The following is a 13,597-nucleotide window of genomic DNA, read 5'->3' as shown; positions in this document are numbered from 1 at the left end:
CGAGTGACAACCTTTGATAGCAGTTGATTTTTCTTAATTGCATGTAATATATTAAGTTAAAAACTGATTGAACAGTAAAGATAAACACTGGACTTCCTCCAATAAAATTCTCACTGCAGAGAATCCTCACAAGACTATATGGTACAGAACTTTAAAGTGAACCCAGAACAAAATAAAATGTTGACCAATTCCGCAACTTGTTAACAGTTTGATTTAACAATTAGAAACATATTTCTTTCCTTTTGGGGATATGAGGTTGCACTAAAATTATTACTATTATTTTCTGTTTTTATTTTTTATTTTTTAAAATTCATTGGAAAGAAAGCACTACAGTTTTCTTTTGTGATTGATATCTCGAATCCTTTAATATTTGATGAGTGTTAGGAACACTCTATTTTAACGCTCCTTATTACATTACTCTTTTATCGAGACTTACAAGAGAGTTTCGCACTTTGAAAATGAATTTCATATAAAACAGTAGGATTATGTGTTTTACCTAATGAGAGAGTTGGTGTTAAAAATAGTATTGAAAAGTGTTAGAATTTCTCTTATTTATTTATTTATTCTTGCTCAATAAACCTCTAGCTACTACTACATACATAACTGGATATTGGTTCTGCAAATTATATTAGTCAATATTTTTGTACTCTGCATATGTTTGATCTAAGACTTGGGAAAAATTATGATATAAGGAGACATGCAAAATTGTGATATAAAGAGATAAAAATACTCTATTTTTATCAAAGAGCTAGCCAAAAGAAAAAAAATAAAAAATTAACCAAATCAAAGTCTACTAACAAGCCAAAAGTTTAGATGGTATGAAATAGATATGTTCAAAGTGTTCACAAATCATTTTCAAAATATTTTTAAATCCAATCACATTATAGACCACTAAAACATCCATAATGTATTGGAAAACGGATTAGACCCTGACACGAAGGAAAAGATGAAAAAATAGTTTACTGTTGATGAGGTTAGAAACTCCATTTTTCAAATAAAAGGTTATGCTTTTCCGGAGACTGATGGATAGGTTCACAGTCTATTCTATCAACATTACAGGGACATTGTAGATAATGACATCATTAAGATTGTCCACAGCATTCTCAACAACAAATATCTCTAAATTTAATTAACCTTTTATCTATCTTATTTCCAAACTAACAACCCTACCACCCTTCTGATTTTAGGCATATATCACTATGCATCACTATAAAGACAATAACCAAAATTATTACAAATAGAATTAATCTCATCAAACCCTTAGGGGTTGCCTAGTGGCGAAGACACGAGTAATGAGAATGTACTCTTCTCGAAGTGTATTATTCGAATTCCGTTAGGCGTAAACAATTTCTGTATTGGGCCAAGTCTATATGAAGATTTGCTCTGACTTTAAACGGGGTCTCTGTAAGCGGACGGTGTGATTGGTCCTTTGAGATCACTCGATCGCAAGGTCAGATGCCAAGATTAAAAAAAAGAATTAAAGCACATCTCAACACCATTATTAAATCTTTTCAAAGTGCCTTCATTCATTTATTCTTGGGAGACTTATAAATGACAATATCATCTTGGCCTATGAATTTTTTTCACACTTTTAACAACAACAAGAGCATCAAGAAGTGGATTTTTTTCACACTCTTAACAACAATAAGAGCAAGAAATTTAATATGGGGCAAAAGCTTGACATGACAAAAACCTATGATAGAATTGAATGGTCTTTCATTCAGAACAATTTAAAAGACACTTGCTTTCTCAATAATATGACTAACACCTTTATTAAGTGTGTGCATATTGTTTATTTCTCTATTTTTATAAATGAAAATAAATCTAATTGGTTCAATCCTACTACTGGTATATGACAAGGAGATCCCCTATCTCCCTACCAATAGTCAAAATAAGAGCAATATTCATGGTCATGCCATAGCCAAAATTGCCCATGCCATTTCTCATATTTTCTTTGCTAATTACAGTCATATCTTTTGTAGAGCAAGGGAGGAAAAAGAAAAGGAGTTAAAAAATATTTGATCTTTATCAAAACACACCAGGTTGAAGGATCTATTTGGACTAGTCTGTGATAGTGTAACAATAAAGTTAGTCAAGAAACCAATTCCAAATTCAACATGTGGATTCTTATTAGAAAGGCCAACAAAATAGGGAGCTACTTGGGTTTCCCTACCCATATTTGTAGATGTAAAATAAATGGCTTCAACTTTGACAGAATTATAGGTAAACTTAATGGTTGGAAAGAAAAGAACTTATCATATGCAGGAAAGAGCATTCTTATAAAAGTTATTGCTTAAGTCATTCCTACATCTATTATGAGTATTTTCAAGTTTCCTAAAAACCTTTTCATTGTCATTCAGATTTACTGGCAATGTGCAAAGAAGGAAGAGATGAAAATAAGTTGGACCAGCTGAAAAACACCCTGCCGCATGAAAACAAGAGTGGTATGGGATTCAGGAAGATGAGCATCTTCAATGATGGCCTCCTAGCCAAACAAGTTTGAAGAATCCTCATAAATAAGGATACCATCATGAACAAAATCCTCAAAGCTAAGCATTTTCCTAATTCTAATATCAACAATGTTAAAAGTAATCCTAAGGACAACTACATATGGGTGAGTATTATTTAAATCAAAGATGACCTCCTAAAATATTGTTGATGGAGAAATGGTAATGGAAGGTCTACTAATTTGGGGCAAGATCCATGGATACCATATCAAGGTTGATTTAAAATCATAACTTGGAGGCATTTGGCTCCCAAAGTGCTTTAGGTTAGGGACCTAATTGTAGAGCCGTCAAAATAGGCTAGCCCATATGGACCGACCCGTCAAGCCCGAAAAATCATAGGTCTTAGGCTTAAAATTAGAGCCCATATTTTCAGGGCTTTTCTATCCCGATCCTAAAAAGCCTGCTATCCATTAGGGCTAGCCAATATGTACCATGGGTAGTGCGTAGGGATGTAAATGTATATCCATGGAGACAGATATCATGATATTTGTGTCCGCCCTGTTAGATAGATATGATATCATATCCGCCTCATATCCGTGCGAGTATTCGCTAAACGGATAATTCGCAGGTTTTAAGGTATCCATGGATATTTACAGATATATGTGGATAATATTTTTTTCTAATATTTTTTTGAAAAAAATATATTTTTAACTTCTTTTAAAGACATAAGAAGTTATTATCACATAACATCCATACAAACCTCTTTTATTTTAACTAAGAAAAATTATCACTTTGATTTACTTCATTTTGACAAAAACATAAAATTCATACATTTTATTTTTAACCAAAAAATAACTAAAAATATTGTGATTGTGAATTATGGTGAACGAGCGGACGGTGAAATTATTGAAGTGAGGCATGAAGTAAATAAGAAGCTTAAATAGGAAATGACCAATCTGATTTGTATGGAATGTAAAATGTTTTCTTCAAAGAAAACTTTAAAAATAAATAAATGAGATGACTAGTTTTTAGAAGATGAAAAGACAAAATATAATAAACTAATATTTAAGTAATTCTTATAATTTATTAACGGATATGGATATCCGCAGGTATGGATATCATTAAACCCGTGTCCATATCCATTATTAAACAAGTATTTAAATATCCATTTATTTTATCTGCGGATATCTATTAAGCTATCCGTCTCGTATCCGTGACGAATTTTATCCACGAATATCCGCGGGTATGGATTTTTTTGCTATCCCTACTAGTGCGCTAGGTCCGCATAACTATATATATATTGTCTTACTCTAAAACAATACATTGATTTTTCTCACAATATTTTATCTCAATTCAATCTTTCTCTTTTAAATATTATACATTAATATAATCAAATTAATATTTAATTGTTATGTTATATTCTATTAGTTTCTCTTATGTTAAATATTTTAGTTTTATTTTATGCAATTAATACATGTATTTTACTTAAAAATATGTTATAATATTTATAAAATATAACATAGTTCTTGAAAATACTTTATATTTAAAATAACATAATTTTTTATTGTATTTATAATAAATATAATCAAATTTAAAAAAAAAATTATGTATAAAAAAATTAAAAAATAGTTTATTTAGAGCCGAGTAGTCCAAAGCTCGTGTAGGGCCGAACTCAGGTAGAAATTATTTAGCCCATATTACAACAAATCTTTTTTGGCCCAACCCTAAAAAGTCAGAGACCCGTTTAGGGGTAGATAACCCGTTTTGAGAGCTCTACCTAATTGACCAAAGCAATAATAAGTGAAACATTTTCCTCATTAGTGAAACCTTTTTACCCTATGGCAACAATAAAATCATTCAAATCCTTATAGAACATCAAGATGAGGAGGATACCATCATATGGATGACAAACAAATATGGAAAACACTTTGTCAAATTAGAGTACCACTATTTCCATAACTATCAATGTATTAATAACCTTAACCCTTCTAACTATGATAATGCATATAAGATATGGATGAAATCCTAGAACATAAAAATTCATCCTAGATTATAATCCCTTGGATAGGAAGAATGAGGTAGATACTACTAGAAACAACAATAACCACAACATTCCCACTAATAACACGGAAACTACACACAAAATCATCAAGATTATTGAATCCAATCAGGCTCACACAAAAATAAGAAACAACAACAATATCATAGAAAATATTTACATTGAACATATCAACAAGAAGTCTCTTCATATAGCTCATAATAATGAGGATGAGCACATGATGGAAAATATAAAACAAACACCACAAATAGACACACCTTTAATAGAGATAGCATGGGCAATATGATAAATAAAGTCAATAATCCTCAAAGCACTTCTAAAAATAAAGGCATCAGCATACCTGAAGGCAACACCAAGAGTAATGATCATCATATAAATGACAAGTCCTGCACCAATCAGGGCAAGATCAAATGTAGTAACAAAAAATGAGAAGATAATGTATGTTTGTCAAGGAAGAAAAAAAATCCAAAAGGAAAATAATCATGGATGATAAAGATCAAGAAGACAACGAGATCCAAAAGATGTGTAAATACCTAAATGATTTGGAAATAAGAAAGTAGATTAGTAAAAAATATTCCAAAAAACATCAGGCTAGAGATAGAGAGGATAAAATATTTAGCTTAGACAACACTTGGTGTGAAGGGGAAACCATTGGAGCAAAGAACAAGTACTATATAGAACTACAAAAAAAACTAGATACACGTCAACACCTAAAATGGATCAAATAAGAAGGTTAAAATCAAGAAAATTCATACTAAAAACATCAATGATAAAAAAATACATATGTAATATTTCCACTCACAAAAATGATCAAAAAATTCACAATCAACTCAACAAAGAAGACACTCATAGTCCAATCAACATGCAAAGAGATCAAAACAACAATAGAAATAACACCTCGAATAAGAGTACAAACAAGGTATATAGATATAGGTCAGAAGATGATGGGACAAATAAATTAAAAAGCAGGAGAGAAAAAAAAGGAAAAAGGTGAAACCTCGACAGGATTAATGAAAATTTTAACCAGAATCCTCATAAGGATACCTCGTTGTAGAAGACAAATCATAACACACATAGTCATAACTATAATATCAAGTACATGCATAAAGGGAAGAGAAATAATAAAGAGAAAAAGATGATAAAACATACCAAGAAGGAGCAGTAATGAATGATGAAGATTGCAATGAAGCCCAGAAGAACAATCGAGGTAGGGATGTTAAAAATACAATCAAGCACAAAGCAAAGAGGACAAAGATGAATGTAAACCACCAATACAGCTTTGATTGTAACATGTTAGAAGCCAAAAATTCCAACGAAGGCATTGCTTGGATGGAGAGTAGAATATGGGAGCTAATTTTTCAAACAAAGGAGAAACCATACATGAAGCTACCTGGAGTTAAAGAGGCTACAGTAACCCCAACGTTGTGAAAGCCTAACAATAAAAGGTTTTTTAATTAGAATTTCAGTGTCAAATAAAATGAGGAGAAACCTCATTTATATAGGAAATGTTTTTGCTCTAAATATAAATGATCCACATGCCAATTTATTAATTTTATCCATTAACCCTACTTGGTAATCGATTAAAACACCTTCAAAAATGACAACCCTAATCCAAAAGGAAATCCTAAAATTACTATATGCATTAATCAATTTAAAGCTTTTCTAATAGATTAAGAGGTCATTTTACCTTGCTCTAATTGATTGGACCCAATCCTTAATCTATTAGGCAATGTAAAAACTATCCTAATTGATTAGAACTACTTCTTAATCAATTTCACACAAGTCTTGATAGATTTTCAAGAGATTTTGTGAAATCAAAAAGGGTTTTGAAAACCTCTTTTTATGTGTGTGATTTCCATGGTACGTCAAGACTTACTCTTGACCTTTTACATTTTAACTGATCAGTTTAAGACTTGACCCACATGTTCATACGAGCTTTCACACTTTTACAACTCCACCTCTTCATGTTCCCTTGTTGGATACAACCATGACTTAACACTTTAAGTAGAACTTGAATTTTTTGACTAATGAGGCTTGAGATATCTTGTTGATCAGGTGTCATCTGAAAGAGCTTTATTTTGGCAGTTGAAATTAACTCCTCTTGTCACATAAAACTCTCAACACCCATAAGCCATTCGACCTTTGAAGTTGTTGTCTTCAAAACTGTTGCATCATCAGTTGTCATCATCAAAACCAACTAATAGTCATCATCTGTCGCATACACTTTGTTATATAGTACTCCTTCTATCCCAAAATAAGTGTCACATTTAAAAAAATTATTTGTCCCAAAATACTTTTCATTTTAGGTTACCAATGCAATTTTAGTTTTCATCTTCCAATTGTACCATCCAATTAATACTCTTAGTTTATTGTTTTCTCACTTTACATTAATGCTAATTCAAATACAACAATAGTTGATAAGGATAATTTGGTAAAATTACTATTCTCTCCCTTTCATTTATTATATTTTTTTAATTTGTGTGAAAGTGTCAAGTATGACATTTATTTTGGGACGAGGGGAGTGTCGCACCCTAAATTTTGACCTAAGTTTTTTCATCTGATCCATTTGCATTAGCATTGGTCAATTCATCTGCATCCAAAATAAGTTTCGATTTCACACATTACATTTCAAATTAGTATGAAATTCGAAGTTGATTCCTCATCATTTCAATTAGTAATAATTTTTTATTTTATGCATCAAAATCATTCCTAATTATACTTGCATATTTTCATTCAATTTTGTGCATCTTAAATTTTATTTTATTTTTTATCAACTTTTGCATTTATTTAAGTTAAACTTGCATTTTCTTTTTTGCAATATCTATTTAGATTGATTTAATGATTGGATTGTTATTCAATTGTTATTATCAATTTAAATTAGAAAATAAAATATATAGTCCATGATACATATATGCATACACATTATTACAAAGTCCATGAGGCCCATTACATAAAAAAAGAACAACAATTGGCCCATTTGCACAAAAAAATAAAAATAAAGAAAGTTGTTGTTTTCCTCTTCTTCATGCTCCCACGCCTTGCTGCAACAACAGTCCAAAACCCAGCAAAAATCCTGCTCCACTCTGCTCCAAGCTTGCACCAAAGTAGCCATACAAACCTGCATAAAAAAAGAACCGTAATCAGCATACCACTTATGTTCAAAAACCCTTCAGTTTTTCCCCCCAATTCCTCACCAGCTCACCTATAAAGAGGCTATCATAGTATACCAGAGGTGGGGGGAGCCACCAACAATCATCAACAAAGAGCCCCAAACCTCTGCATAAATTATTTCACAAACACTCAAATCTCAGAATACACACAAACTCCACCAAACAAATCCAAACCTCAGCAACCTCACCTTAAACTTCAAACCCCCTAACCACGCCTTCAACAACCCTTCTGTTCATAACCGTAATTCCATAGCTCACGATTCACTCATATCTAACATAAACAAAACACCCATACTCAACTCACAAACCATACTCCCTCATAAACCTATAAACCCCTCAACTCAATCCCTCAGATCCTTACAACAACCATGACCTAAACTCAATTTCACTTCTCAACGTCGACGATTTCAGCACACAGAAATAAAACAGAAGCAACGCAGTGCGACAAAAAATCACAACATCAACACAACCTGCAGTTCAACACAACCGAACCGAACAGCAACAACATAACACACATAAGCAGTAGCGAAATCGGAGAAAAGAAAAGAAAAAACGTGTTTACCTTGAGGTAAATCCTGATTCAATTTTTGCCCTGTTTCCTTGTCTTTTATTTTTCCAGCTTATACTTGCAACTTTAACTTGTAATCACCATGTGAATCTCTGAACATAGATGGATTGGGGAATGTTGGGTTGAATGGGGTTAGGGTTTTAGTTGTTTACTTGTTTGTTTGTGCTGCTGTTCAATCGAGATCGAGAGGAATAGAGAGAAATTGCGAGAGAGAAAGAGTGAAGCGTGAGGTTTTCTTTGTTCGAAAAAAGTAGAGAGATGACCGAATAACACGGTTGGATTGAGGAAGAGTATGGAGCGGTTGAAGCTCCTAATCTCTAGTTTTTTTTGGATTTATTTGGTTTGGGCTTCTCAAGAACCTGACCCGATCCCCACCCCTTTGGGTTTTCTTCTGTTAGTTTTCATTTTCTTATCACTTTAGCTTTAATGTTTTAAGCCCAATTTCAAAAATGAATTTTCAAATATATGAATGGTACTAGTATAAATTTCATTTTATCAAAATAAATTCAAGAAAAACATAAAAACAAGACTTTTTTACTTAGAATAAATTCAAAATCTCAAAAAAAACATATTTTTTCATTCAATAAAATTTCTCGATCCAATGTCGAGTCTATTTCAAATTTTCTCACAAAAAACTTTAAAAAATCAATTCAAACTCATTACTTCATTTTCCGCCTAAGTGCGGAGTCTTTTCATTGCCCAAGTGCAAATCTCGCCCACGTGCGAGTCTCATTTCAAAAATTGTCTTTTTCTGTCCAAGCGCGATTAGACCCATTTCATAAACCCTAAAACGCTTGATCCAACGTCAAGTGCAAAAGCTTCTTTTTTAATTAAATCAAAGCGATTAAGTGACAAGGGGTGAACACCTCTTGAATACCTTTGATCCTTTGAGTCAAATATAAAAAACATTTTTTTAATTAAGTCAAAGTGATTAAGTGACAAGGGGTGAACACCTCTTGAATACCTTCGATCCTTTGAATCAAACATTATAATCAACGTGATTAAGTGACAAGGGGTGAACACCTCTTGAATACCTTCGATCCTTTGAATCAAACAATAAATCAAAGCGATTAAGTGACAAGGGGTGAACACCTCTTGAAAACCTTGATCTTTTGAATCAAAACACTTTAATCAAACCAAGAGGTTAAGTGACAAGGGGTGGACACCTCTTGAATACCTTGATCTTTTGAATCAAAATACATTAATTAACAAGGACAACAAGTGACAATGGGGATCGCTCCTGTTGAATACCTTGAGTAAAGGACGCGCTAGGTGAACACCTTGCTCAAATACTTTACTAAACGTCCGCAATCATCCATCCTAAAATCAATCAACAAATTCGTAGTTCTTTCGAACTACAATCGCTCTGATTCTTCCATTGAAGATATGTAGGCACAAGGCTCAAATGTCTTGGCGAGCACACTAATAATAAAAAATATAATTTCATAGCCTCGAACTACGATTGCTCTGACTTTCCCCATTGGGAATACGTAGGCACAAGACTCAAACGTCTTGGCGAGCATAATAATAAAAAATCTTATCTTTTTCCTCCACAATTAAAAACCAGAAAAAAACATGTTCTTTCTCTTGATTAAATAAACATAGACTTAAGCTAACACTCGATTGCGAAACGACTAAATGGGTCCCATCGAGTACGATGGAGGCAAGGGGTGCTAATACCTTCCCCTTGCTTAACCGACTCCCGAACCCAAATTTGGTTGCGAAGACCATCTTTGTCCATTTCATTTCATTTGTGGGTTTTATCAATATTTTCCCTTTCCCATTGGAATAAATAAAATTTGGTGGCGACTCTGTTCGATACAATTTCGTGGCGATGATTTTTTTGACCCGCGACAGCTGGCGACTCTGCTGGGGAAATCCTAAGAGAGTCAACCCTAGTTTAGTTCATTTTGCATTTGAGTGTTTGCTTTTGTTTGTTTATTCTTATGTTCTTTATGCTTATTCTTATATTCTCTATGTTTACTCTTTTGTTGTTTATGTTTATTTAATCTTGCTTTATCGCTTTTATTTTATTTCCGTATATATTCATCTGTGGGTATGGGAATGATATTTGAGTGAAGCTCTCAACCCGAGCTTTTGAAAAACAAGAGAGAAAACATAAGTTAGGAGGTGGTTGTGTAGTGCTAGTCCCCAAGGTGAACACCTTGAATGGCTAATACGAAAACCCCACTTGGAAGAGACTTAGTCATGAAATTTGTCATAAGATGGTTCGCCCGCCGCATGACAGAAATCTGATTTCGTCGTTAACTCCAAGGACCTTTAAAACCCGTTCCAACTATGGTGACGTAGACATCTCTACTATCAAAAACCTTAGAGCCATCATGTGAGGGGATCTTTGGGTAAAGAACATTGAACTATCCCATCATAAGGAGCCTTCCTCATTAGGTTGTGTTTTTTCCCAGATTACATCCATCCATTTAATAGCATTGTGTTGCATTCCATGATGTACGTATGCCATTGCATCTCATAAGAATCACTCTTGCATAAAAAACCATCACGCATTCGCATTCATTAAACATGCATTTCCCAAAATCCAGTATTCATACCTGTCTTCTGCCAACAGTTAACAAGGCAAGCTGATTCCCCGACATCCCTATCAGACACGTAGTGTTTCCCGAAGAAGAATGGCTGACCAAGAGCAACACAACATGGAAGTTAGGATGGAAATCGATGAGTTGAAGGGAAGCATCACCAAGCTCACTGAGATGATGCAAGTACTAATAGCTAGGGATGCTGAACCCCAAAGAACTGTCATAGCTGAAGTCTCCGAAGCTGTTGAGGATCCCATTACTATTCAGAGGCCACCTTCTACATGGCCAGAATTTGGTTTACCACCTGGCTACACTCCCCCATTCGCGAATACTTTGGGAGTAGGACTTTCTGCGCAACAGATTGCACCAATACCAGTCATTGCTGAACAGCCTCCGATTGTTCACACTACTGTTCAGCCTCCTCCTTTTGTCTATCATGTTGATGATTCCGAACATGGTGATCAAGAACACAACCACGAGGTGGAAAAGGTGAAAGAAAAGTACAATGTCCTCGAGAAAAGATTGAAAGTCGTTGAAGGAAATGACATCTTTGGATTTGATACCATGAACCTCTGCTTGGTTTCTGACTTAACTGTGCCTGCAAAGTTCAAAGTCCCTGAGTTCGAGAAATACAAGGGGCATACTTGTCCTAAAGATCATCTGACTATGTACTTTCGTAAGATGGCTGCCTATGCCAACAATGACAAATTGCTTGTTCACATATTTCAAGATAGCTTAGCTGGAGCTTCTCTGAAATGGTACATGAGTTTGAAGAGGGAGCATATCCAGACATGGAGAGACTTAGGCGAAGCTTTCCTGAAACAATACAAGTACAACATGGACTTAGCCCCTGATCGCAGACAACTTCAGACTATGACCATGAGAGATAGGGAAACTTTCAAAGGGTATGCCCAACGCTGGAGAGAGTTAGCTGCTCAAGTCGAACCTCCTCTTGCTGAAAAAGAGCTTACTGGCATGTTCATGGATACCTTGCATCCAGTTTTCTATGAGAAAATGATCGGAAGTGTATCTTCTAGCTTTGCTGACCTAGTCACCATTGGAGAAAGGGTCGAAGAAGGTTTGAAAAATGGCAAGATTGTCAATGCTGCTGGATCACCCAACAACAACCAACCAAAGAGATTCCCAGGAAACTTCCAGAGAAAGAAAGAAGGTGAAGCTAATGCTGTAGTGACTGGTGGTGAAGGAACTCAGAATCCACAACCCTACCAAGCTTCGATTTATCCACAAACGCCATTCATGCCTTACTATCAGTATCCGTGTGTCGCAGCTGCTCAACATCAACAACCATACTTACCCATGCCATCGCATCAACAACCAGGGAATGCTTCTCATCAGAATGCTCCGCAAAGTGCTCCACAGAATTCTCAACAAAGTCAGAATGGACAGAATAATCAAAATAGGCCTCAGAAAGGTCCACCAAAGGAGCCTCGTCGCATCGACCCAATTCCATTGACTTACACCGAATTGTGGCCTGCACTCGTCCATAAGTCGCTGGTAGCTCCTAGGCCAACTAAGGCTCCAACACCACCATTCTCCAAAGGATATAATCCGAATGCTAAGTGTGCTTTTCATAGTGGAGTAGTTGGTCATTCCATTGAAGACTGTTGGGTTCTTAAGGAGAAGGTTCAGGACCTGATCGAGAGCAAGATGCTCACCTTTCGAGATGTTAATCCGAATGTGGTCACTAATCCTCTACCCCGGTGAGTGCTGAAACACAAGGGATGCTCCTAAAGCCAGTTATCAGACGGGAAAGCTCATCCTTGCTGCTGATAGTTACTAGACATTTGTCTTTTCATTTCTTAATTTTCCTTGTTTGTACTGTGCTTTGTCGCATTTGAATTCTGTAATCCTTAATCGTAATTTTAATGAAATGAGCATTGCATTTTGTTTTGAACCAATCATATTGTGTTATCTTGTTTTATTTTCGTATCACTTACACAAATTCAAAATTACAAAAAATATGCACTTCCACTTCACTTTCTTTATCAGCTTTCAGTCTAAGCAAGATTAGAGGGAGGATGACGAAAAACGAATACTCAATTTGCATCAGTGTGCTTTCAAACAAAACTTTGTTGATGATGTACAGGCATTCTTTCAAATCCCCAAACACTGGAGATATAAGGATGATAATCCCTTGTTAACCCCTTTGAGCCTTAGAAGTAGGTGTTTTCTTTCCGCACGAAATTGAAACCCTTAATCAAAAACCTGGGGCAGGGTAGTTGTTCAGTTAAAGTGATTAATACATCCGATTTCCAAGAGAATCATTTCATGGGAACCATTCCCGATCAAAGGTTCAACCACATCCTCTCTTCGTACACAATGTCGAAGTAGTAGTGAACATTCAAAGCTTACAACAGTTGTTTCCCTTGGAGCATCAATATGGCAGTCGCAACTCTCAAACTCATATCATTGAACAAATGTCATACAAGCTTGTTCAAAAAAAAACAAAATCAAAGAAAAGCCCGCTAAGTCAAAACCTAAAAAGGAGACTTAGGCAAAAATTAGGGATAGAAAAGTCAAAATAAAAAAAAAGAGATCAAAAGATCATAGTCGAAAAAAAAAACACGAACGAACTTGTGTGATTTCCAAAGAAGAGTGTGTGACTGCCACCTTAGAACTCATTGGTTCTCAAACATCATCCGCAAATTCTCTTGGAAGTTGAATACTTATGAGAGTCAACTGAACTTAGGACTGGAGTACATCACGAAGAATGGGTGGGTTAAAATCAAAATTTGAGCCTATATCTTTTGTTTCTTAAACCGTGAACCCGACCACATTAC

General features: G+C 34.7%; 1 protein-coding gene across 1 annotated transcript; it reads left to right on the top strand.

Annotated features, from left to right (window-relative positions):
* Positions 1–10,889: 10,889 nt before the first annotated feature.
* On the top strand, positions 10,890–12,521 carry LOC131646014 (uncharacterized). The gene has a single exon (XM_058916215.1). The coding sequence runs from the start codon at positions 10,890–10,892 to the stop codon at positions 12,519–12,521; it is 1,632 nt and encodes a 543-aa protein (XP_058772198.1).
* Positions 12,522–13,597: the final 1,076 nt, after the last annotated feature.

Source organism: Vicia villosa, linkage group LG1, assembly GCF_029867415.1.
Source record: "Vicia villosa cultivar HV-30 ecotype Madison, WI linkage group LG1, Vvil1.0, whole genome shotgun sequence".
Lineage (NCBI taxonomy): Eukaryota > Viridiplantae > Streptophyta > Magnoliopsida > Fabales > Fabaceae > Vicia > Vicia villosa.
This window is presented reverse-complemented; position numbering and strand designations above follow the sequence as displayed.

Excerpts from the sequence above, each read along its gene's own strand:
- LOC131646014 (XM_058916215.1), top strand. The coding sequence starts at position 10,890 with ATGGCTGACCAAGAGCAACACAACATGGAAGTTAGGATGGAAATCGAT.